The 25,701-nt window shown below is 37.3% G+C and overlaps 1 protein-coding gene and 1 long non-coding RNA gene across 3 annotated transcripts; both read left to right on the forward strand.

The window, feature by feature from the left end:
* The first annotated feature begins 3,180 nt into the window (after positions 1-3,180).
* On the forward strand, positions 3,181-7,600 carry LOC131628028 (uncharacterized). The gene is made up of 3 exons (XM_058898894.1): positions 3,181-3,505; positions 7,078-7,203; positions 7,335-7,600. The coding sequence occupies exons 1-3, from the start codon at positions 3,419-3,421 to the stop codon at positions 7,377-7,379; spliced, it is 258 nt and encodes an 85-aa protein (XP_058754877.1). The 5' UTR covers positions 3,181-3,418; the 3' UTR covers positions 7,380-7,600.
* Positions 3,996-6,402, forward strand: LOC131628029 (uncharacterized). Of its 2 annotated transcripts, XR_009291661.1 has the most exons (4): positions 3,996-4,873; positions 5,401-5,486; positions 5,622-5,811; positions 6,195-6,402. It is a non-coding gene; the product is annotated as an uncharacterized LOC131628029 (long non-coding RNA). The 2 variants fall into 2 exon arrangements; XR_009291660.1 differs by having other exon boundaries at positions 5,401-5,811.
* Positions 7,601-25,701: the final 18,101 nt, after the last annotated feature.

The following is a 25,701-nucleotide window of genomic DNA, read 5'->3' on the forward strand; positions in this document are numbered from 1 at the left end:
ATTCTTCCACAACTCAAAAACTGTGGCTACATATAAGCTTTGGCCGGAGTTTTCAAACCGTAGAAATATGTTTTGAAATATTAAACCCAGATTGTGAAACGGTGGCCTTTTCTTAAATTACCATGTTTATACCACGGTTAATAACCGCGGCTTATAAGTTTTACTTCAAACTATGGCTGAAGCCAACAATTTTATAGCCCGCCAAACTTTCCCCCTTTTATTTTTCAGTTTCCCTCTTTTTTAATATTTTCTTTTCTAATTAACTTTTATTAAAAAGAAATAAAATAAAATTGAGAAAGCAATTCCTAATACGTTTTAGTTTCTCTCTTCTTTAACTCTCATATCATCGCTTCCTTCCCTCTCTTACCTTCTCCTTCAGTTTCAAACAAAAAAACCCTTCAGCCATCGCGTCGCCATGCCTCCGACGGCAGTCGCTGCGGCTATAAACACAAAAACCAACGCAGAGATGATGAATCTCCACAACGGTCATGAAGAAGACGACGGCGACGCTGCCGCACCTAGGTTCATTCTCCAATTCGTTTACATTTTTGAAATCCTCTCTCCCTTCTCCTTTCTAACCCGAGTGCGATTATTGCAGGAAATGGCTGGAAGGAGGCGAATCTGAAAGGGGTCGAGTGGAAATCATAACGAAGAATCTCCAAAAAATCAAGGATTTCGCGATGTGAAGAGCGAATCGAGCAACAACAACCTTCAATCGGCTGAAGTGACGGTGATGAGCGGCGGTGGAAAGCTTTTCAGGTGAGCTCTTCTTCTTTCTTTTCGTTTTAGGGTTTATTCTCTGGGTCTGCAAAGACTATGAATGAACATGGATAGATTTTAGGGTTTTCTAGAAATTTTTGTCAAAAAGCTGCGCTGGAATGTTTGTGAATAGCTATAGGTTCTAAATTTAGGGTTTTTCTTCAATTCTTGTGTAAAAGCTACGCTCTGAGTTTTGGTTCTGTGTAAAAGCATCGAAGAATTTGCAGAAAATAGAGAGTGATGAAGTTTCTGCGGTTTAAAGATTCAGAGAATGGTGATGAAGATCTGTTATGTTGTGGCCAAGATTGAATACCTTTATCTAGAATCCAAGGATTTACCTCATTGTGTTGGATGTAGAAGAAGATATTTTAGTTTTTTTGAAATCTTTGAAATGCTTATCATTATTATGCTGAATGTTATTATATTTTTGTGATGCAGATTTGACAAGATCATCAACAAAGAGATTCCTTTTACTGTTGTTTATGAGGATGATAAGGTACTGCATGATGTGTGATTATAAATAGTGGATGCCATGTTTGGTGTTTTCTTGAAGAACTTCATTTAACTATCCATTGTCAAAACATTACAAATATATATCTCTATAGCACCGACGCCTTTGAAAAAAGGTTGTGTATATACAGACGATATTCATGTCCAACCATGTCAAAAATAGTCATGTGCTTTTACAGGAAATTGTTGTTTTCTTGCAAAGAACAAATGTGAGTTCATATATCTCGTATTGTTATTCTTATATACAGATAGCTCTATAATTCTCATTTACTTTAGAGGCCCACCCGAAGCTTCAGTTGATGTAGTAAGTAAGTCTTGGTGCGATATTTTATGTTTGGCAGTCTATGTTGGCATTGAAGCCAGATGGCCTGTTTTTAGCGGCTATCCTCGGAGGAGAAACATTAAGGTGATTATTATTATATTTTTAGAGATTTGTTTAGAATACCAATATATGCATGGAGCATTTTATAACATTTGTGCTGCAATTAGGGAACTCAGAATAGCTTGTACTGTAGTACAAATTGAACGCGAAGGAGGGATCAGTCCCCGAGTTTCACCTTTAGCACAGGTATGCATTGTTGCAAAACTTATTTATGTAGTAGTTATGATCCTTCACATTTTGAATGAGTGTAACGGTGTTTCTTTCAAATAAAATAATGTGGTTTTGTTAGATCCTTGATCCAGAATACTAAGCCTCATACACGGAGAGTGTAGATGAGGAAATCTAGGTGTTAGCAGAAGAATGAACTGGCTAAGGATGCATGGACATTTTGTTTGTCATGTCATAGGCTGTGATTCTGTTCTATCTCTGTTACCCTTGATAAGACAAAGAATCCAACCCTTCCACCCATCCTCAATGCCACTGAGGTTTATAAAGTAAAAGACTTCTCACAGTCACAAACTCAACAGGATGATGGTAAGTCAGCCCAATTATGTTAGTAAGTTGATGAGTTTGTTACTAGATGTTAGTAAGTTGATGAGTTTGTTAGTAGATGTTAGTAAGTTGATGAGTTCTTTCTTGCTCTGTTAACTGTTTTCAATCTAACAAATATCTGCTAACACTTGTGATTTATAGTTTTCTTAAACACCAGTTAGTGATCTCACCGGTTATGATGGATGTAGCAGCTGGGATTCTTGGCTTCGAAGCTGAAACAGCACAAAACAAGGTATGTGTGCTTGAGGCCAACTATTTTTTATGTGCACTTTGAAGTAATCTATGCTAAACTGCAATGTGAGTAGTTATTATTATTTTGAACAAAACAGGTTAAGCATTTGAAGGTGTGGATATTTGAGTGTAGAGAGCCAAGTCATGAAGCTTTCATGCTGGGGTTGGGTGCTGCAGTGCTTTTGGGACTATCTCATGTTATAGCCAACTTGATAGGTGGCTGTAGTTGTGTTTGTTCTCAACAACAATTTGAGAAAGCTTCCTCAAACAAGCAACTATCTGTGCTTTGCCTTATTTTAACCTGGTACTGTATATATTTGTTCATCTACACATAACCGTTTTAAGTTTTTGGAATTCCTAAGTAACAAACTTTTTACAATACCCTATATCTGTGCATCTAAAATATATATATATATATATATATATATATATATATATATATATATATATATATATATATATATATATATATATAGCTACATGAGATAGAAGTGCCTCTAGCTTCCATTTCACTCTGTGCTTGATGTAATTCAGTTCTGTGGATTTTGTTATGTGATCCCTATTTTCAGCTGGCCCATGCAAATGGTCATAGTGATGCATCCTATGATAAAGATGTTGTGTTTTGTTATACTAAGATTTGATTGATAAACATTTCATTTTATAGAAAATTCATTGTTTCTTATTTTACTTTCTTTTATTGATCAGCTAGGTTTTGGTGGGGTTGGTTATGTTTGGCCAAAATGTGAAGGAGGGCATGAGGAAGAGTGGAGGCATTCAGTGGCGCCTATTAATGAAGATAAAATTTTGGAGGTTGTCATACAATAAGATAACTGTTGATTATGCTGGAGCTTTATTTTATGCAATGATGAAGTATGCTGTAGACATGCCCCATAGTTCAGCTGTTTTTTGTTGTATGCTGGCTAAAGTTGTCGGGTATTGTTGCCTTGTTCTCAAACTGATTAAATCATTAAATTCATTTGTTCCATGTTTTTGCTCCAGATTGAAGTGATTCTAAAGTTTGAAGAAATGTGTTTGGAATCTGCCAAGGAGTTTGCTCCGTTGTTCACAAAGGTATGCTTATCTTTTACTGGTTAGGTTATTGATTGTATTCATTCAGTTGGTATGCTTGTCAGAAAGGTCATTGAAGTATGAAATGAAGTAGATGAATATTGTACGTACGTTCTTCGAAAAATGATTGGAGTAGCAATATTTTCACACTACTAGAAATTTGGCCTACGGCCACGCTAAATTTTTCCACAGCTCTGGAACTGTGGTCAAATACACGCTTTTGCCATGGTTTTAAAATCGTAGAAATATGTTTTAAAATATTGAATCCGGAGTATGAAAGTGTGGCTTTTTCTTCATTTTTCCACGCTTAAGAAACCGTAGATATTTTAAGCCGCAAATAAAAACCGCGACATTATACTTTTCACTTCAAACTATAGCCCAAACTCAAAAAAATATGCCCGCTAAAACTTCCCTCTATTTTTTTAGTTTCCCTCTCGTTAATTATTTTCTTTTTATAATTTTATTAAATTAAAAAAAATTAAAAACATAAATTCAATAAATTCTTTGTTGTTTACACTTTATCTATGAAACCCTAAAGAAATGCTCTCTGCCTCTTCTGCTCGCGATGAACACAGAACATAGTTCTTTCTTCCTCCTTCAAAATGAACAGTGGCTTCCTCCTCTATTCCCCTCCATTCCCACCGATCAATTCGAGGCGGCGACGACATACTCCCTCCTTCTTCAAACGAACGGTGGCCAACCCCTCATTCTTCTCTTTCTCAGATGCGACGGTGGTGGTTCATCAAAGTCCAACGAGCTTCTCCGATCAAAATCTCTCCGATTCAACTTCCTTTTTCGATCTCTGAGTTATTGTTCATATGTTGTTGGTGCTGAAGCCGATCTTGTTCGGAGCCCGTTGCATTCGGTTTCGTGTTTGATTCGAGATGAACATTGATGGTTGTTGAGGATGAATGTTGCGGTGGTGAAGCTGAATAGAAACTCACGGTTTTAACATCTGGTGAGATCTTTCTGATTCTGTTATGTGTTTTTGAATCTACAGATCTGTCTTTCTTTGTCTCTTTTACACTATCTCCGATTCAATTTTCTGAAGGTTTTGATTATTTTGAGAAAAAGATGATTTAGGGTTCTGATTGTTGGTTTTGCGGCTAGGTTTGAAGATGATGAACAATAGTTTCTTTTGGGAATTTTGCAGTGATTGCTTTTATATGCAGGGAATTTGGTTTTCTTCTATTTACAAGCCTGTTCTGAAATTCTCTATTGGGCTTTTCAAATGTTTTTTTGATGGTATTCCTTTGGTACTGAACAGTAAATGTGATGGTTTTTTTTTTTGTTTTTGTTCAGTTTCAGTTTTATGAATATGTAAGCTTCTCCCTGATGGTCCCATGCTGCAGAGAAGTTCTATGAAACAAGGTGAGATATTGCTTACTCTTTACGTATATACGAAGTATCCGCATTATTGTTCTTTATTATCATCATTCTTGGTGTATCAGATTATAGTGTTTTAATGATGTGAATTGGTAACACAGATCTTTACAAGAGAATTGCATTAACTAGTGTACTTGTTGCAAATTCTGCTCCTTAGAATGTTTTCCAAGATGCTGATTAATCTAACTTCCTCGATTAGTGATGTTGGATAAGGGGTTAATAGCACAGTGCCATGCAACTTATAAATTGAAATATATAAACATTCAAGTGGCTTTTTCTGTTTCTCATTTCATGTTTATCGCCTATAAAATAATTTCCTTCTCAGTGTTCAACTACCGTTGAATCCTTTCCTTCTGCACCAAACTATTCTTCAAATCAAGAAATTCAGCCTGAGTTACACAAAATATGAGTTACACAGAATTCTGGCGAAGGTCTCCTTCGTATAATTTTTGTTCTCATGTGGATCATTATTTTCAACTAATTAATTGTCACTAAAATCATTCTTTTTATAGAGAACAGCAGCTGGAGGAATAGAAAGAAAAATTGTAGTAAAATAGAATGAAGCAGTAGAATTATACAACTACAAATTGTCAAAGGGGTTAGCTTCTCATTTTCTCATTTATTTGGCTCATCATCTTAAGATAAAAAGCATGTTCTGGACTTTTCAAAGTTATTGCATCACTTGTGGGCTTTTTGATTTCATTTGTTGCAAGCTGTTTGTTTTGTTTGACAGGTTTGATACAAGGCGTACAATGAAGCTAGCTCAGGGCTATGTTCTAAGAGTTCTTAGGTTCAAACTTCACAAGCTGCGAAGCTGAAGTTTAAGCTTTCAATAAAGTAAGAGGCTGCCTGGATCTCATTTGACTTTTCATTGAATAGCTCCTTGCAGCATTCACTTTCAGCTTTAATGAGCAAATGCTTGGGTACTTGACTTCACTTTTTAATGTCTAATTACAAGTTGTTTCTCTGATACATATCTCCTGCCATGGTAATGTATTTATCTCGTCATGGTAACGTATTTATCTCGTCATGGTCTACGAGGTAGGTGTCGTATCTAGCTGCTAGAAGTTTACACTGTAACTGTTGTAGAGGTTTATTGACAAATAAACACCGGCGCACACATTCGCATGTCTACACACTATCGATTTTTGTTTTTGTAGAACATACAGGCAGGATGAATGGTGGTTGATGAAGCTGCTGGACACATGATGTCCTTTCTTTTTGAGTTACCAAAATAGTTCAATAATAATGATAGTTTTTTATTTAGTTGTTATTGAAGTTATAATTTTGAAATTATTGGTGTCAGGGGCGTGGTAATGTATCAGTTAGTTATGGAGCTCGAGAGATGGCTTCAATATTGGATACTGCTCTGCTCCAAGCATTGCTTCTTACTGGACTATCTTCAGCAACTTTAGAATTTTTTAGAGGTGTTAATTACTGTGATATGAAAATATGTGAAGAAATAGTTCAAACAACCCAAGCTTAGTTGCATAAAAAGCTTTTATTTTATATTCTATTACTGTAATTCTTTGTTTATTTTATATTTTTTGGACGATAAATAATGTCTTTTTCAAGTATAATCTAAATAACTAGTGTGTAAGTTTGCTTATATAGTGACAAAATTTGATTTTACAATGTAAAGTTATATTTATTTGCATACACATCACTAAAAGTGGGTTGGACAATAATATTTTAATATATATAATGACATCTTTGTGTAATGACGCAGAAATAAACCGTGGCAAGATTAATGGTTTAGAATGTACAAAATATAGCAACGGTTTTAAATCTGTGGTCATAATCAAACCGTAGCTATATCTTGAACCAAAATTGTATGTTAAACGTTAAATTGAAACTGTGGCTTTACTATATAGCCACAGTTTTGAAATCATGACAAATACAAACCGCGGCCTTAATCAAGCTACATAAACCGTGGCCTAAAGAAGCCACGGTTGTCAAAAAGGCGTGGTGTATACCAAAAAACCGTGGACTTTACTTTAGGCCACGGCCGCATACTCCACAGTTGGATTTCCGTGGCCAAACCGTGGCCTCAGCGTTACGCCACGGTTATTTTGCATATAGCCTCGGTTTCTTGGGTGTGGCAGGAGACCTTTTTTCCTGTAGTGTCATATTCTCACACTACATTGGACTTTCTTTTCCTTTTGTTTTGACTTTTTAAATGCTTTCAGATTTTGCACTACCTGTATAATGAAGATATTGTAGAAGAAGATGCTATTTTGAGCTGGGGAGATGAGAAAAAATATGCGGATGAGTCGGATAAAGTATTCGTTAACCAAACCCAAAAACTAAATCAAGTGAGTATTTGTTATCTTTCATCTATTTTTACACACTTACAATACTAATTTTGTGTTACTTGCTTCTTCATAACTATCCCATGAGATGCATTACTTTCTTGTTTAAGCCATTTGTTTGATCTTGTATGTAGTGGCTAAAAGAGGCTCTTGAAGAAGACGATGACGAGGAAGAGTAGAAAGAGTTTTGAGATCAGAAAATCAATATTTTTGTTCAGGTGCTGTTTACCATCTTCGGAGCTTATGAGGGATTTTTGTGCATTAATCTAACCTTTGAATTCAAGTGTGATTCTCTTTTCACATGGAATCTTTGTTCTTTTTAGTTAGGATTCAAATTAGAAAAACACCAGTTTTCGGTCATGTATTTGTTTTAATAATTTCCTTAAAAGAGACAAAAAGAAAAAGGTTTATACAAATATACTTTATTATTAGAAGAAAAAAGAAGATTAGGTACGATTGTTTTCTACATATCTACATAATTTATTTCCTTAAATGGACTTTTTTTCTTTGATGCAAATCATATTTATGACTTATAGTATTATTTGAGGAAGCAATCGTGTGTGTGTGTGTGTATATATATATATATATATATATATATATATATATATATATAATGACATATTTATGTAATGATACAGAAATAAACCGTGGCAAGATAAATGGTTTAGAATGCATAACATATAACAACGGTTTTAAATCTGTGGTCATAACCAAACCGTGGCTAGATCTTGAACCAAAACTGTATGTTAAACGTTAAATTGAAACCGTGGCTTTACCATATAGCCACAGTTTTGCAGTCATGGCAAATACAAACCGCAGCCTTAATCAAGCTACCTAAACCGTGGCCTAAAAAAGCCACGGTTGTCAAAAAGGCGTGGTCTATACCAAAAAACCGTGGACTTTACTTTAGGCCACGGCCGCATACTCCACAGTTGGATTTTCGTGGTCAAACCGTGGCCTCAGCGTTACGCCACGGTTATTTTGCATATAACCTCGGTTTCTTGGGCGTGGCAGGAGACCTTTTTTTTTGTAGTGACGCTTGACCTTTCCTAGTCAACTTAGTTAACGACAACGCTAACTTTGAAAAAATTTCAATGAACTTTCTATAGTAACCCGCAAGACCAAGGAAACTATAGATTTCGGAAACTGACTTTGGAGCTTCCCACTGAGACACTGCTTCTACTTTCGTTGGGTCAACGGCAATACCATCCTTAGAAATTACATGCCCAAGAAAGCTTACTTCATTTAACCAGAACTCACACATTTACAGTTTCGCATAAAGTTTCTTTTCCTTCAATAGTTCAATATCACTCTAAGATGATCTGCATGCTCTTCTTCATTCTTAGAATATATTAAAATATCATCGATAAATACTACTACGAACTGGTCGAGATAGGGATGAAAAATCCTATTCATATATTCCATAAAAACACCAGGTGCATTCGTAACTCCAAACGGCATCATAGTGTATTCGTAATGACCATACCTCGTTCCAAATGCAATCTTCTGAATATCGTCAGTCTTCACCCGAATCTGATGATATCCCGACCTCAAGTCAATCTTACTGAACACGCACGCCCCAACCAGTTGATCCATTAGATCATCGATCCTCGGCAACGGATACCGATTTTTGGTAGTAACTTTAATCAACTGTCTATAATCCACACATAACCTCATCGAGACTTCTTTCTTCTTTACTAGTAATACCGGTGCACCCCACGGTGAAACACTAGGACGAATAAATACCTTCTCAAGTAAATCTTCCAATTGACTCTTCAATTCAGTCAATTCAGATGCCGACATACGATACGGTGCCATCGACACAAGATTAGTCCCAGGAATTAACTCAATAGCAAATTCCACTTCTCTCTCAGGTGGCAACTCTCTAACATCTTCTGGAAAGACTTCGGGAAAGTCGCATACTATTGGTAATTCACTTCTCACTACCTTCCCTTTCACTTCCATGGATGCAATCAACATAAACACGACAGCCCCGTCCTTAACTGCTTCTTTTATCTGCCTAGCGGTCATCGCCAAACCTTCTACACTTTCATCTTCAGGAAAAATAACCGTCTTCGAGAAACAATTGATATGAACCCGATTGAATTGTAACCAATTCATTACCAAAATAACATCGAGTTGCTCCAACGGAAGGCACACTAAATCCATTCCGAATTCTCTACCAAAAATATCAATTGGACAGTTCAAACAAGCAAACGAAGTAGTCACTGAACCCGACGCAGGAGTGTCAATGATCATACTTCCATTAATATCAGATATTTCCAAGTTCAGCCGTTTAGCACAATCCAACGAAATAAACGAGTGAGTAGCCCCAGTATCTATAATTGCAATTAAAGGAGTGCCATGAATAAAACACGTACCTTTAATTAACCGATCTTCTGGAGTAGTCTCGGAACCAGATAAGGCGAACACCTTACCACCAGCTTGATTCTTCCTCGGCTTAGGACACTTAGGACTAATATGGCCCTCTTCTCCGCAGTTGAAACAAATTACAGTGTTCCCTTTGCACTCAATAGCAATGTGACCTGCCTTTCCACACCTATAGCACTTCTTTTCTTCACTTTTGCACTCGTGAATGCGATATCCAGGTTCTCCACACTTAAAGCACTTGATAGGGGCACTAGAGTCTCCCCCACTAGGCTTCTTCCAACCTCCAGCTTTCTGGTCACCTCTACCATATGGCTTACCACGATCCATATGCTTCTTCCCTTTCTTGTCGACTAACTCGCGAGAGTGCGACGACTTCAGCTTAATATTGTCCTCTTCAAAGATTCGGCTGCAATTAACCAAATTAACAAACCAGCGAATCCGCTGATATCTAACACCCTGTTAAATATCGTCACGAAGACCATTCTCAAACTTAAAACACTTCGAGAACTCGCTAGCCTCATCATTGTTGTAGTGGACATAATACTTCGCCAACTCAACAAACTTGGACGCATACTCTGGCACAGTCATGTTACCTTGCGTCAGCTCTAGAAATTCAACCTCCTTCCTTCCTCTAACATCCTCAGGAAAGTACCTCCGCAAGAACTCTCTCTTGAACACAGCCCAAGTAATTGCAACACCTGCAGCTTGCAGTTCGTCCCTACTAGCCATCCAACAATCATCAGCTTCTTCAGACAGCATGTGAGTACCATATCTCACCTTCATATTTTCGTCACAATCAATCACCCGGAAGATCCTTTCAATTTCCTTTAGCCACTTCTGGGCGCCTTCGGGATCGTGAGTGCCTTTGAACAACGGAGGGTTGTTCCTCTGAAAATTGTTCAGCTGCCTGTCAGCCCCAATTCCAACCCCATTGGCATTCCCTCCCAACACACCAGCAATCATACCCAGAGCCTCAGCAATCGCGTCGTCGTTTCTTCCTCCTCTTCCGGCCATTGTTCTGCTAAGTATAAAACAATATTTATTAGAACAAGAAGTATCGACATTTTCAATCTTACACTAATCGCATACGAGGGATTAACCGACACTAAGACTCTGACTCAAACAACCGATTATGCTCTGATACCACTATTGTAACACCCTTCTAATACCCCGCATAATTATTTAAACAGAAATCAAAGTAAACATGAATAGGGCATTACAAATTCCATATAATCAAAATAATACTCATGTCATGCCATAAAAAGGAACGTTAAACCCAAATATCATTCAGATCGTCATGTTAACACAGCGGAAATATATTTAACATCTGAATAATGCAACATCCAAAGTCATAGAATTAAAACACCACCATAATAAAATATTGAAATAAAAAGAGTTCAACAAATAACTCTAAACAACGTCCCCAGTGTTACACGACCAGAGCATGACACAGACCCAACTGACTCTAACGAACTACTTGACGAGCTAATCCTCGCCAAGTACAAGAGCTACTCCTTAATCTGAAAAATAACAATAGTAAGGGTGAGTCTCATTCACATTTAACTAATGTTATAAGATATAGATAATAAAATATCATTTCACATGCCATTCACCCAATCACAGTTACGATCAGATTCAAACCATACAATCAGTAAGCAAACAACCAATCAATACATATTATAACATTGGACAATCTTCCATTCATGTTATAATAGCACAAACAGCCTAATGCAATGCAACTACATGCATGTGGTACCAAAATCTGGGATAACCAAACTCACCGACCAACCATCTTCAAGGATACGGTAACACCCACTCACTAATTCCACACAATGGGAGTTAGCTACCACTGATCCACCATCGTCAAGGACCAGCCACATAATGATTATGAATGCATGCATCAACCATAACATGCTCATCACCCACATAAATCGACCAAATGTCATAATCATCAATTACCATAATAAATAGCCACACACAATCATGATATTCCTCAACCATGGTAAAACACAAATTTTATACCAACAATACATGTATAACAACACCGATTACAACCACAACATCATACAGGTAAAACATTCATTAGTGTACCTATAAGCATAAACCACCACAACCAAATAAAATTGGGTGTTTTAAAAATAATTCGAGTCACAACTCAAAACACCATTTTATTATATAAATTATTTGATTAGCTTCACTATACTCGAAACGGCTCCAAAATCCGGCTTACGGTTTAAAAGTTACACCTCCTTAAAAATTTTCACAACGGCCTGTTGCCAACAGCCAATAGCACGCGGCGCCACACACAGTTCACGGCGCATAACGAATAGGAACTACGCCTTTGCGGCGCAAACGAAGGTTCGCGGCGCGGAACGAATAGGAACTATGCCTTCGCGGTGCAAACGAAGGTTCGCGGCGCGTACTGAACAAAACCCAACTTCCTGGCTTTCTGCCAAGCAGTTCGTGGTGCCAACTCCTGGACGCGGCGCCAACTGGAGATACTCCGAATCGCAGAAAACAGCCTGCGATTTTTCCCTTCCTTCACCAAGTCATTACCAAACCAATCCCATTTCAACCAGATTTCGCATACAGTGAAACAAACACATATTATAACACATCATAATACATTTAAATCATCTAATTAACACCATACATGATCAACACAATTATTACCAATCAATTCTCCCAAAACCTAACATTTCTACAACTTAAGCATAACTCAATTGGTACGATTAACAAGATCAATTCTATCGTACTACCTATAATCCCATAATAGAAGATAAACGGAAGAGTCCCCCCTTACCTGAAGGTTGATTCTTCGCTCTTCCTCTTCGCACTTCTCCGCTCCTCTTCTCTTTTCACGTTCAGACTTTTTTTTCCAAAATGCTGTAACCTTCTCTATTCATAACTCCTTCTATTTTATTAAAAATAAAATAAGATTATTTTAATTAGTAATAGGGCCTACCAATGCACCCCCTCTTTGCTAACCACAACTCAAGCCCAATTGCTTAATTCCTTGTAATATCCCATAATTCCAAATAATTCCCCATAATTCAATTAAATTAATTTAATTAAATTATGAAAATAAATGGAGTGTTACACATGAAACGTAGGTTGTTAGTAAATACTAATAGAAGTTGTTTATGGTATATAATTTTTGTTGGATCGGCTTAGCCTTAACCATTGTGAGGAAAGCTTCCCAATTTTTACTATATGCAGGAGACCATCAATTACTTTGACATGTTTGTATTTTGCTAAACCAGTTGTCGCATCGTTTTGTGGAAATATGTGGAAATGACTTAGGCACTTGTTTAAATCTGAGAGTTTCTTTGAGCCTATTCCATCTTAAAACTTATTCTTTTTGTGTGAGAGTGTGATCCTTTTCTAACCATTCTTTGAGACTGAGATCAAGAGAAAGATCATAAAATGCACCGAGAAAAGCACCTCGTGAGTCCTTGATCTCAATAAAAAGTTTTGTTTTGGACCATCAACCATAAACTTTTGGTTAAGGGGTTTCTTTTTTTACCTTGATAAAAAGTAGGGGAGCATTCATAGAATCTAAATACAGGTTGATCTCCAAGTTGGGGAGATTCGTAATCAAAAGAATAGTAAGTACAGGTGGTGGTTTGCAAAGAACAAAAGAAATTCGTAGCTTGAGAATAAAGAAAACAAAAAAAAAGAACAAAAGAAAGACAACGTTGAACCAAAGTTGTTGAAAATAAAAGAAAAGAAAAGAAACATCGAGCTACGAATGAAAAGATGAACGGGTGAGAAAGCTAATGGTATAGAGAAAAAGGAATGAATTATGATTCGGATGTTTCCCTAGAATAGGAACAACCCTTGAATATCTTCTTTTCTTTGAATCTAAGTCACATTACAACCCTATAAAGACCTTCTGATTCTCAGATTCCACAGGACTTGATGCTAACAATACGGTGAACGTATGATATGGATATTTGTTGATTTAATTGTTTGGATGAGTGTTTAACCTCTCTTTTATTCATCATACCTTTTGATGAGAGTGGTTAGTGCTGATTCAACTACGGTTGTGTAGTGTTTTGAACTTCTGGAGGTAATTTCCTTTCAGACTCAGTTTCATGTGTATATTCTGAGTTTGTAGGAAGAAGAAGATTATCTGATTTGATCACTGAATTGAGCCATTTGAAAAACTTTTTGAAATACTTGTTGCATGATTGTTGGTTTGTATTGTTGTAATCACTGAGGTAAGTAATTTTGTTTAGGGACAAACAAAACTCTAAGTTGGGGAGAGTTTGTTAGGAGTGAATTAGTAGTAATTAATTTCATGTGTTAAAACAACTACCTTTTGATCTGAAGTTGAACATATCTTATGAGTTTTAAGGATTTTATGGTTAGAATTGAACTCTAGAGGTTCGATGCTAATTGTAGAGAAAATTGTATCACTTTGGGTGTTATTTGTGCAGGTATTAAGGTTGAAAAGTAAGGACGAAGAAACACGAAGGCGTAAGGACTCTGGAAAAGAGAAATCACAAAGAAGTGGGATGAAGCAAAGGCCGAGCCGCAGCAATAAGGGGCGAGACGCACCAAACCTTCTGACTTTGTTTCGCACCTCGCCAATCAGTGCCGCGCCGTGGTTGCTTCGTTAAAAAGAAAGATTGTTATAAATAGAAGCCCTAGTCCTCATAAGTGATATATCTTTGGTGAGCGAAATTCAGAAAGCATTCCTATTCAAGAGCAGAAAACAGCATTCGACGGAGAATTCAACATCAATTGAAGACATTCTCTTGATGAAGATGAATCCCTCTATGAAGTTTTGTGTGTTCTTCATGGCTAGGGAGAGCTAAATCTCATTGTGTTGAGTTTAAGGTAGTAGTTAACCTATGAAGATGCAATTGCTTTGATTAATTCCTGTGAATAATTGTTTAAGTTTTATTATCAATAAAGAACCTTGCTTTTATTTTATATCATCGTTGAACTATCAATCGAGAGATATGGTTCATACTTTTGAAGGATAGAAAAACACTTAGAAAGGGGGGGATTGAATAAGTGTGACTTTAAATCTTGGACGATAAAAATAAATTGCACAATTATTTTTATCCTGGTTCGCTGTTAACGAAGCTACTCCAGTCCACCCCCGCAGAGATGATTTACCTCAACCTGAGGATTTAATCCACTAATCGCACGGATTACAATGGTTTTCCACTTAGTCCGCAACTAAGTCTTCCAGAGTCTTCTGATCACACACTGATCACTCCAGGAACAACTGCTTAGATACCCTCTAAGACTTTTCTAGAGTCTACTGATCAACACGATCACTCTAGGCTTAGTTCACTCCTAAGACTTCCCTAGAGTATTCTGATCAACACGATCACTCTAGTTACAAACTGCTCAGCCAACTGCTAAGACTTCCTAGAGTATACTGATCACATGATCACTCTAGTTCCTTACAACTTAATGTAATCTATTCAAGAGTTTACAAATGCTTCTTAAAAGCGATAATCACAACTGTGATATTTCTCTTAACGTTTAAGCTTAATCTCACTAAAATATTACAACAGCAATGTAGTGAGTTGATGAAGATTCTGAGTTTAGATTTGAACAGCGTTTCAGCAAGTTTGATGTAAGTTGTTTTGGTGCAGAATCGTTAACCTTGCTTCTCATCAGAACTTCATATTTATAGGCGTTGAGAAGATGACCGTTGAATGCATTTAATGCTTTGCGTGTTCCGTACAGCATTGCACTTAATGTTATACGCTTTTGTCAACTACCTCGAGCCTTGTTCACGCTGTGTCTACTGACGTAGCCTTTAGTAGCTTTTAACGTTCCTTTTGTCAGTCAGCGTAGTCTGCCACCTGTACTTCCTTCTGATATGATGTTTGTGAATACGACGTTTGAATATCATCAGAGTCAAAACAGCTTGGTGCATAGCATCTTCTGATCTTCTGACCTTGAAGTGCTTCTGAGCGTGATACCATCTTCTGATCTTCAGTGCTTCTGATCTCATGTTCTTCTGATGCTTCCATAGACCCATGTTCTGATTCTGCTTCGACCATCTTCTGATGTCTTGCCAGACCATGTTCTGATGTTGCATGCTGAACCATTTGAGATACAACTTCTGAGCGCTGAATTATGCGTACTCTTTATATATTTCCTGAAAGGGAAATTGCATTGGATTAGAGTACCATATTATCTTAAGCAAAATTCATATTATTGTTATCATCAAAACTAAGATAATTGATAAGAACAAATCTTGTTCTAACAATCTCCCCCTTTTTGATGATGACAAAAACATATATAAATGATATGAATTTGCGATCAGAAAGAGTAGACGGCAAAAGACAAATTACACAGCTATAGCATAAGCATATGAATATGTCTCCCCCTGAGATTAACAATCTCCCCCTGAGATAAATAATCTCCCCCTGAAATAAATACTCGAAGAACTTTGATAAAAGACTTCCCTGATTATTTCGGTAGAGACGATCATATAAGCTTCTGCCTTCAGAGAATTCATAGCTTCTGACTTCTGCTTCCATTGGACAGCTTCAGAACTTGAATTTCTTTAGATCCTTAGAACACTCACAGCTTCTGATTTCTGCTTCCATTCAGGACAACTTCAGAACTTGAATTTCTTTGATCTTCAGAACATTCACAGCTTCTGACTTCTGCTTCCATTCAGGACAGCTTCAGAACTTGAATTTTCTGGATCTTTTAGAACATTCACATCTTCTGATTTCTGCTTCCCTCGGATAGCTTCAGAACTTTGAATGTCTACCAACATCACTTCATGCTAGATTTGTATCAGAACATTGTTGAATGTACCAGAGCATCATCAGAGCATCTCTACATCCTGAAATGTTACAGAACAAAAACTAAACGACAAAAGTCAGCATGAACGAGTTAGAACATAAAATGTATGTTTGAACACATTATATGTATCAGAGCCATATAGGCTGAAATAATGTATCAGAGCAAATAATGTATCAGAGCCATAACATTATATGTATCAGAGCAAATAGAATTTTGTCAGAACAGGATAGACAATGATATTCAAATTCTATTATCAGTGCTTCTGATTCATTCTTCTTTCTTGCTTCTGATCTCTGAAGCTTGACAGCACTCAGCTTGCTTCAGTTTCCATGGTTTTGCTTCTTGTGTTTGCTTCTGAAGATTCACTTCACTTCTCTGTACCTGCAAAACACTTAAACCATGTAGAACTTGCAGTTCACACGCAAACCATATAGAACTTGCAGTTCTTGTTAGTGACTGTGTGGGAGCCTTTACCCAGCAACTGATAGATTAATCAAATCATTTATCATTTATCTTCTCCCCCTTTTTGTCATAACATCAAAAAGAATATTTAAAAAAAAAAAAAAAAATTCAGATGCATAAAACGACAAATAAAATGAAATACACGGAGAAAGAAGTTGATTTCATTGAAGTTTCAAACAGCAGGTTCAGAAGTACATGAAGAGAGGAAAGATCAGATGCACAAAGACAGATGCAACGAGAAGAAAGAAACAACACAGACTCAATCTAAGATGGCCCTAGTCTTGACAAGATCTTGGCCAGCATCTCTTTAACATCGTTGTTGTGTCCTTCTTGCCTTTCAATGAAAGCATCATACTTGTCATTGAGTGAGCTTTGCTCATCCTGTCTCCTCTGAATTGCTTCTAGAGTCCTTGCAAGACGAGAAGGTTCATCAGAAGAAGCTTCACGGCTTTCAACTACAGGAAAGGCATGTTGATCTGCAGCTTCCATAGAAGTATCATTTGCTGGGATTTCCTTAACAGGAACAGTTTTGGCAACATGATCTTCAGCATCTGCTTCTTGCATAGAAGCATCTCCATACTCTGCAGCAGGAATTTCAGAGTCTCCATTCTCTAGTGCCTGAAGAATGGCAGCTAAATTCCTGGGAGCAGAGGGACCTTCAACTTCTGGTGGGTCAACAACTTCTGGAATGACCAAGTTTGGATCTTTCTCAGACGGGTTTTCCCTCAGATAGTCAAAGAGAGTCTTGAAATCTCCGAGCAGAACAGGATAGTCAGGAGTAAAGATAACCATATCCCTGCATGGATTTGCTTCCATTTCAGCAGCCAGTCTTAATACTTTCAATTCATCCACAAAGGGCTTCTCCTCAGCAGCAACACAATTTCTGAGAGGATGGTAGTATATACCATTATCTCCCTCCAGAAGGTAACCAGGGTAACCAGGGGCAGCAGCCACTAGTCTTTTCTGTACTGCTATTGCTTCTACTTGAAAATCCTTGCGAAATCTTCTCCAGAGATTTCTTGTAGAAACATCATCCAGACCATTTAGGAATGCATCCTTCAGAAGGTCTAGACTGCTAATCACCTCAAGTCTGAAAAGTTCCAGGTAGGTATAGGGTTCAGGTTCAGGCGGATTGAAGGTGAATTTGTAGTCAGGATAGAGAAGACAGTAAGGTTCGGAATTTTCGATAGGTAAGGGATGAGATATAGAAGTTGGAGGAACAGTGGATGAGGAAGAGGGGATATCTGAGAGAATGATTGATGAGGATGGAATATCAGAAATGATGGATTGAGACGAGGATGGAGTGTTTGTAAAGGGAATTGGTGAGAGAGATTTATGAGAAGGAGTTGGGGGAAGAATACTTAAAGGTGTGGGGTTTAGTATGGGAGAGGAGAAAGATGATGGAGAAGGACTTGGTAGGGTGAAGTTTACTTTTGGTTCAGATGGAGGTGATTGGAAAGATGGTTTAGGGACAGAAGGAGGTGGAGTAAAGACCTTTCTGGAGATTTGTACAGAAGAAGAAGAAGATCTGGTTCTGCGAAAGGAATCTCTGATCCTTTTATCTCTTCGTTCTTTAGAGTCCACCTTGTCAGGATCATAGGTGACCCTCAACTTCTTGGCTCTCTCAGCCTCATCTTCTTGTGCCTTTCTTTTTAGCCTTGCCTGACGTTCCTTTTTATCCTTCTTCAGAATATCATCTTTGGATGGAAGTACTCTGCCACGGATCCAAGCAGGATCAACGTCTGATTGCTTCCTCACACAATCTTCCAAGTAAAACTTGACAACTTGATCAAGTTCTTTATGATACAAAGATATGAATCCTTCAACAGCAGTTCTTCTTGACAGAATGTCAGGAAAGCTTGTGCACATAACAGGTACATTCTTAATGACTTCCAGTCCGAACAGATCAACACCATTGAAGATGGGACCTTGAGTTACTCCAAGAAAATGCGAGGCATTACGATTTCTGATGGAGTCCACCACTTTGCTTTCAATCAGAATGTCTGAAATCATCCTTCCGAAAGGAATGGTTGTTCTTGGAATATGAGGGTACTTCGCCCTTTCATCTTCTCTTGACTCAAAGATAGAGGTTTTCAGATTCTCAAATAGAATATGAGAGATGTTGATCTCTATCTTTTTGCCAATGCAGAAAAGAGTATACTTGTGAGTCGGACTGATGTAGGAGGAGCAGCGCATCTTTTTTCTATGGTGAAGAAAACCCAGAATAATCTCAGCCCATACTTTATAAAAAGGCTTTAAGTTGCCCGTAAAATGAGAATCAGTTCCAACAACCATAGAGATTTGTTTTTCAACTAAAATCCAGTCAACTGTATGGGGTTGAAACTCAGACCAACCTTCTTCATCATCAAGATTGTACAGCTTTCTGATGAGTTTCTCAGTGATAGTCACTTCATGCCCTAGCACGAATGAAATGATGGCAGTTGGGGTAACTGTTGCATGTACCCAAAATTCCTTTACAAGTTCAGGATAAATTGGACCAACCAATCTATCAAGATATTTAGACCATCCTTGCTCAAAGATTCTTGCATCACACTGAAAGCCATTTGCTTTAAGGTTGTTGACGTCCACAGCCGATTCACATAGAACTTCCAGTTCTTTCGTGGGTATTAAGCATGTTTTCAATGGAGCATCATTTTTTCTTAAACGGTTCTGTGTGGAAGTGATTCTATCTTTAGAGATTGATGAACGAGAAGATGGATTCATTATGATAATGCTTTGAGATCAAATCAAGAACTAGGGTTTGAAGAGAGATGCAACGAAGTGAATGCACAAAAGAGAGAGAAAGAGAGAAAAAGAGGGAATGAAGATGAAGCGGGTTATTTAAAAGATTTAAAAAGAAATCATTATGCATTTAATGAGAAATGACATTAGGAGAGAGAACACAGTAAATGAAATGATTTAATACAGTTACCTAGGTCGGCGTCTTTTCAACTGCACGCTTTGTACAAACCGTACAGACACGTGTTCATCATCAGATAATAGATGACAGCTGTAAATATCAGAGAGATTTTACGCCTTCAGATTTAGATCACTGCTTCTGACCTGATCAACTTTCTCTTCTGAAAACACTTCTTCTGAAGTGTGCTGATATAAATCTGAATGATCTTCTGATTCATTACTTCTGATATACACAGCTTCTGGAGGTTCACTTCTTTGTTCTGCAGCTTCTGATAAGACAAAACTGTATCTGCAGAAATTCTTAAGCTCTTTGTTTTATCAGAAACAAGTTTATCATCAAAACAGATGTTTATTGATTTGTCCACAATCAATGTTTCAATGATGTCTATTCTGTAGCATTTTACATCATTGCTATAGACACAAACAAAATAGATGGTTCCAAGACTAACAACTTTCTTTTCTGATCTCCTACAAGCATAGTTTCTTCAACAGAATTAAGAACCAGAACTTGGAAGACAATCTTTCTTCCCTTCAAGTGTTGAGACCAACTTGAGTCCAGGAGACATGTCATGTTGACTTTTATCTTCTTTGTCACCAAGAGAATCTGCAAAAGAAATAGTCTTTTTCTTTGGTACCCACATTTTCTTGGGTCCTTTCTTGTTAGTTCTCCTCAAGTTCTGATTGAACTTGGGTTTAACATTGTAAGCAATAGGAGGAACAGCATGATAATTCTTAATGTGAGTTTTATGATATTTCCTAGGTTGTGTCACATGCTTCTTGGTGTGTGTTATGTGAAAGCTTTGAGCATGTGAAGTGTGCCTAATATCATGAGAGTGGCCATACTTGAACTGATCATACAATGGCTTGTATGTAATTTTCATTTCATCAACAGGTTCAAGTTTGTATGGGGTTTCACCCTCAAAACCAATGCCAACTCTTTTGTTTCCAGATACGGCATATATCATAGAAGCTAGCTGACTTCTGCCAATACTTCTAGATAAGAACTTCCTGAAACTTAAATCATATTCTTTCAGAATATGGTTTAGACTAGGAGTGGATTTTTCTGAATAAGAAGGAGATCCAACATTATTGGATAATTTTAAAAGTTTTTCTTTTAATTCAGAATTCTCCAACTCAAGCTTCTTTGTTTCAAATTCAAATTGCTTTTTCAGCTTTTTGTATTTGAGACTAATCTGAGACTTGAGTTCCAGAAGTTCAGTTAGACCGGAAACTAACTCATCTCTAGTAAGTTCAGAAAATACCTCTTCAGAATCTGATTCTGATGTAGATTCTGATCCGTCATCTTCTGTCGCCATCAGCGCACAGTTGGCCTGCTCATCTTCTGAATCATCTTCTGACTCATCCCAGGTTGCCATAAGACCTTTCTTCTTATGAAACTTTTTCTTGGGACTTTCCTTCTGAAGATTTGGACATTCATTCTTGTAGTGTCCAGGCTCATTGCATTCATAGCACATGACCTTCTTCTTGTCAAATCTTCTTTCATCAGAAGATTCTCCACGTTCAAATTTCCTTGAACTTCTGAAGCCTCTGAACTTCCTTTGCTTGGTCTTCCAGAGTTGATTTAGCCTTCTGGAGATCAGGGACAGTTCATCTTCTTCTTCAGATTCTGATTCTTCAGGATCTTCTTCTCTGGCCTGAAAAGCGTTAGTGCATTTCTTGATATTTGATTTTAATGCAATAGACTTACCTTTCTTTTGAGGCTCATTTGCGTCCAGCTCTATTTCATGACTTCTCAAGGCGCTGATAAGCTCTTCCAGAGAAACTTCATTCAGATTCTTTGCAATCTTGAATGCAGTCACCATAGGACCCCATCTTCTGGGTAAGCTTCTGATGATCTTCTTTACGTGATCAGCCTTGGTGTATCCCTTGTCAAGAACTCTCAATCCAGCAGTAAGAGTTTGAAATCTTGAAAACATCTTTTCAATGTCTTCATCATCCTCCATCTTGAAGGCTTCATACTTCTGGATTAAGGCTAGAGCTTTAGTCTCCTTGACTTGAGCATTTCCTTCATGAGTCATTTTCAAGGACTCATATATGTCATAGGCCGTTTCCCTGTTAGATATCTTCTCATACTCAGCATGAGAGATAGCATTCAGCAAAACAGTTCTACATTTATGATGATTCCTGAAAAGCTTCTTTTGATCATCATTCATTTCTTGCCTTGACAGCTTCACGCCACTGGCATTTACTGGATGTTTGTAACCATCCATTAGAAGATCCCATAGATCACCATCTAGACCCAGAAAGTAACTTTCCAGTTTATCTTTCCAGTATTCAAAGTTTTCACCATCAAATACCGGCGGTCTAGTATAACCATTGTTACCGTTGTATTGCTCAGCAGAGCCAGATGTAGATGCAGGTGTAGATGTAGACTTTTCACTTTCATCAACCATCTTTTAAATGAAGCGTTTTTCTCTTCCTGAATCTTTTCTAAACACGGTTAAGTGCTTGCACCTTAGAACCGGCGCTCTGATGCCAATTGAAGGATAGAAAAACACTTAGAAAGGGGGGGATTGAATAAGTGTGACTTTAAATCTTGGACGATAAAAATAAATTGCACAATTATTTTTATCCTGGTTCGCTGTTAACGAAGCTACTCCAGTCCACCCCCGCAGAGATGATTTACCTCAACCTGAGGATTTAATCCACTAATCGCACGGATTACAATGGTTTTCCACTTAGTCCGCAACTAAGTCTTCCAGAGTCTTCTGATCACACACTGATCACTCCAGGAACAACTGCTTAGATACCCTCTAAGACTTTTCTAGAGTCTACTGATCAACACGATCACTCTAGGCTTAGTTCACTCCTAAGACTTCCCTAGAGTATTCTGATCAACACGATCACTCTAGTTACAAACTGCTCAGCCAACTGCTAAGACTTCCTAGAGTATACTGATCACACGATCACTCTAGTTCCTTACAACTTAATGTAATCTATTCAAGAGTTTACAAATGCTTCTTAAAAGCGATAATCACAACTGTGATATTTCTCTTAACGTTTAAGCTTAATCTCACTAAAATATTACAACAGCAATGTAGTGAGTTGATGAAGATTCTGAGTTTAGATTTGAACAGCGTTTCAGCAAGTTTGATGTAAGTTGTTTTGGTGCAGAATCGTTAACCTTGCTTCTCATCAGAACTTCATATTTATAGGCGTTGAGAAGATGACCGTTGAATGCATTTAATGCTTTGCGTGTTCCGTACAGCATTGCACTTAATGTTATACGCTTTTGTCAACTACCTCGAGCCTTGTTCACGCTGTGTCTACTGACGTAGCCTTTAGTAGCTTTTAACGTTCCTTTTGTCAGTCAGCGTAGTCTGCCACCTGTACTTCCTTCTGATCTGATGTTTGTGAATACGACGTTTGAATATCATCAGAGTCAAAACAGCTTGGTGCATAGCATCTTCTGATCTTCTGACCTTGAAGTGCTTCTGAGCGTGATACCATCTTCTGATCTTCAGTGCTTCTGATCTCATGTTCTTCTGATGCTTCCATAGACCCATGTTCTGATTCTGCTTCGACCATCTTCTGATGTCTTGCCAGACCATGTTCTGATGTTGCATGCTGAACCATTTGAGATACAACTTCTGAGCGCTGAATTATGCGTACTCTTTATATATTTCCTGAAAGGGAAATTGCATTGGATTAGAGTACCATATTATCTTAAGCAAAATTCATATTATTGTTATCATCAAAACTAAGATAATTGATAAGAACAAATCTTGTTCTAACAACTTTTGCCCTAGGTTCTTATATTAACTTGTTGATTAATCCTCGGAGATGAGATTTTGAAGAAGTTTTCATAAATCATCGTGTTTAATTCCCTTTATCTTTATAGTTATTCTGAGAGATCGAATATCATACCGATATAGGTGGTTATAAATTGATCTTAGACATAATATCTATTTTGAGGATGAATGAAGATAATAACTTATATAATGGTTCACTTGTGGATTAATTGATCATTGCATATGAATAGGTTGATGAACCCTAGAACTCAACATATTCATCACCATTGTTACTCATTCTTTAAGCTTTTAGTCATTTAATTCCTATTCTCTTATATGCACTTTTGGATTAAACAATCAAAACCAATACTTTTTACTACTCATCATTGTCATACCCTAATTTTTGACCCCCCTGAGATGACATATCTTTAGGATTTTCATCAGGTCAAAACAAGTACCCAGAGCAGTCATCCCTCCATCTGGCATTCAATCGAGGATGTTCAAAAACAAGAAAACTCAGGCAAATGACCAATCAATAGAAGGATTAGTCTCTAATATAATCATAAGACTCAAGAGCTTCATTATTTCACCTATGATTGATTAGACACCCAGTCATCTGAGTACAGGTTTACTCAGGTCACCAGACTAGGGTTTTTTAGCCTATCAAGGACTAAAATCAGGGATCACCTTTGGGAAACCCTAAAAAGCCCTAGGGGATCATTCAAAGACATCAATCATCTTCAAATATTTCATATGATAAGATTCACTGGACATCACACCTCAATTCAAAGTCTACAGTCATCATTTTCATTTGGTCGACAATTAGGGTTTTTGACCTAATTCACCAGGATAGTTGACTTTTGTTTAGGGCATGGATTCAAAACTCAAGACATGATTCAAGAACCTCTACTGCCTCAATATAATCCATTTACATCACTCATTTGAGGAGAAGATCTTGATTCTACACAAAAGTCCAAATTTTCACTTTATCAGGAAAAAGTCAACTGTATGGGTTCACCTTTGACTTTTAAGATTTTTGGTCAAACCATGACTTTCAAGGATCAATATCATCAATATATGGATATTAAAGTCATTTGACCAAAGAAATTCAAAGAGATTCACCAAGGAGCAAAAAGTCGGGAATTAGGGTTTTTGAGGGCATTGTGGGAACTCAAAATTTCACCTACACAACTCAAAAAACTTCCAACATGAAAGTTGTAGATCTTGCAAAATAAAACAACATCTCACAATGAAACTTTTTTCAAAAGATCAATCATTTAAGAGTTTTGGAAATTTTGGAGTTTTAGGTCATAAACACTTAGAAAATTTTCTAAGTGTTTTAACCTAGTTTTCTTCCAACTTTGGCCTCATTTTTCACAAATTTTCCAAAGGATTCTGAAGAAACTCCAAACTAATGATTTGAATTAGATGTTTAGGGCTTTCCAAATTGTGTTCAACCTTCTCCAAATTCATTTTGAGCTAGGAGTTATGCTTGTTCAAAGTTGGCCTCATGAAGTGAAATTATAGGTCATGCATCATTTTTGAACTTTGAAATTTTGTGCACATGAACTCAATTATGGATGCTACACGACCCATAACACATCTGAAAACATGCCATGCATTCATTTTCACCATGCCATGAGAATTGAAGAAGATTCTAAAAACAAGAACATGTGATTATGTAATGATTACATTTGTGAATTTATGGCAAATTGATGAATCACCCAAGGAATCTTCTCACCAACCAATTAGAGCTCATTTCTGTCTCAGAATTGTCCCCTAAGATCAAGCAAAATAGAAGGCTAGGGGATTGATCAAATGGAATCAAAATTCTCATCATTGCATAAGAGATATTTGCAAACTTCCTTCATGGCCAAGAAAACCAAATCAACCTCACTAAGCAAGCTCACTCCTCTGCAACTATACTGAACCATTTGCCTATAAATAGGAGAGCATACCTCAGTGGAAAAGCACACCAAAGCAACAGAATTCTTGCTTTCTCTCTTCTTTCTTCATACTTAAGGTTTTCAAAGGTTCTTTGGCAAGAAGACTCGGATTCTTCAAACCAGAGCTCTTCCTTTGGAATTAAGTATTCAAACACATTAGGGGAGTCATTTAGAGGTGATCCAGACCTCTGAAACACTTCTGTGCGTGGGGAATCATCATCTTCACCTCTCACTTGGAGCTG

This window comes from Vicia villosa, unplaced genomic scaffold (assembly GCF_029867415.1).
Source record: "Vicia villosa cultivar HV-30 ecotype Madison, WI unplaced genomic scaffold, Vvil1.0 ctg.000421F_1_1_1, whole genome shotgun sequence".
NCBI classification, from domain to species: Eukaryota; Viridiplantae; Streptophyta; class Magnoliopsida; order Fabales; family Fabaceae; genus Vicia; species Vicia villosa.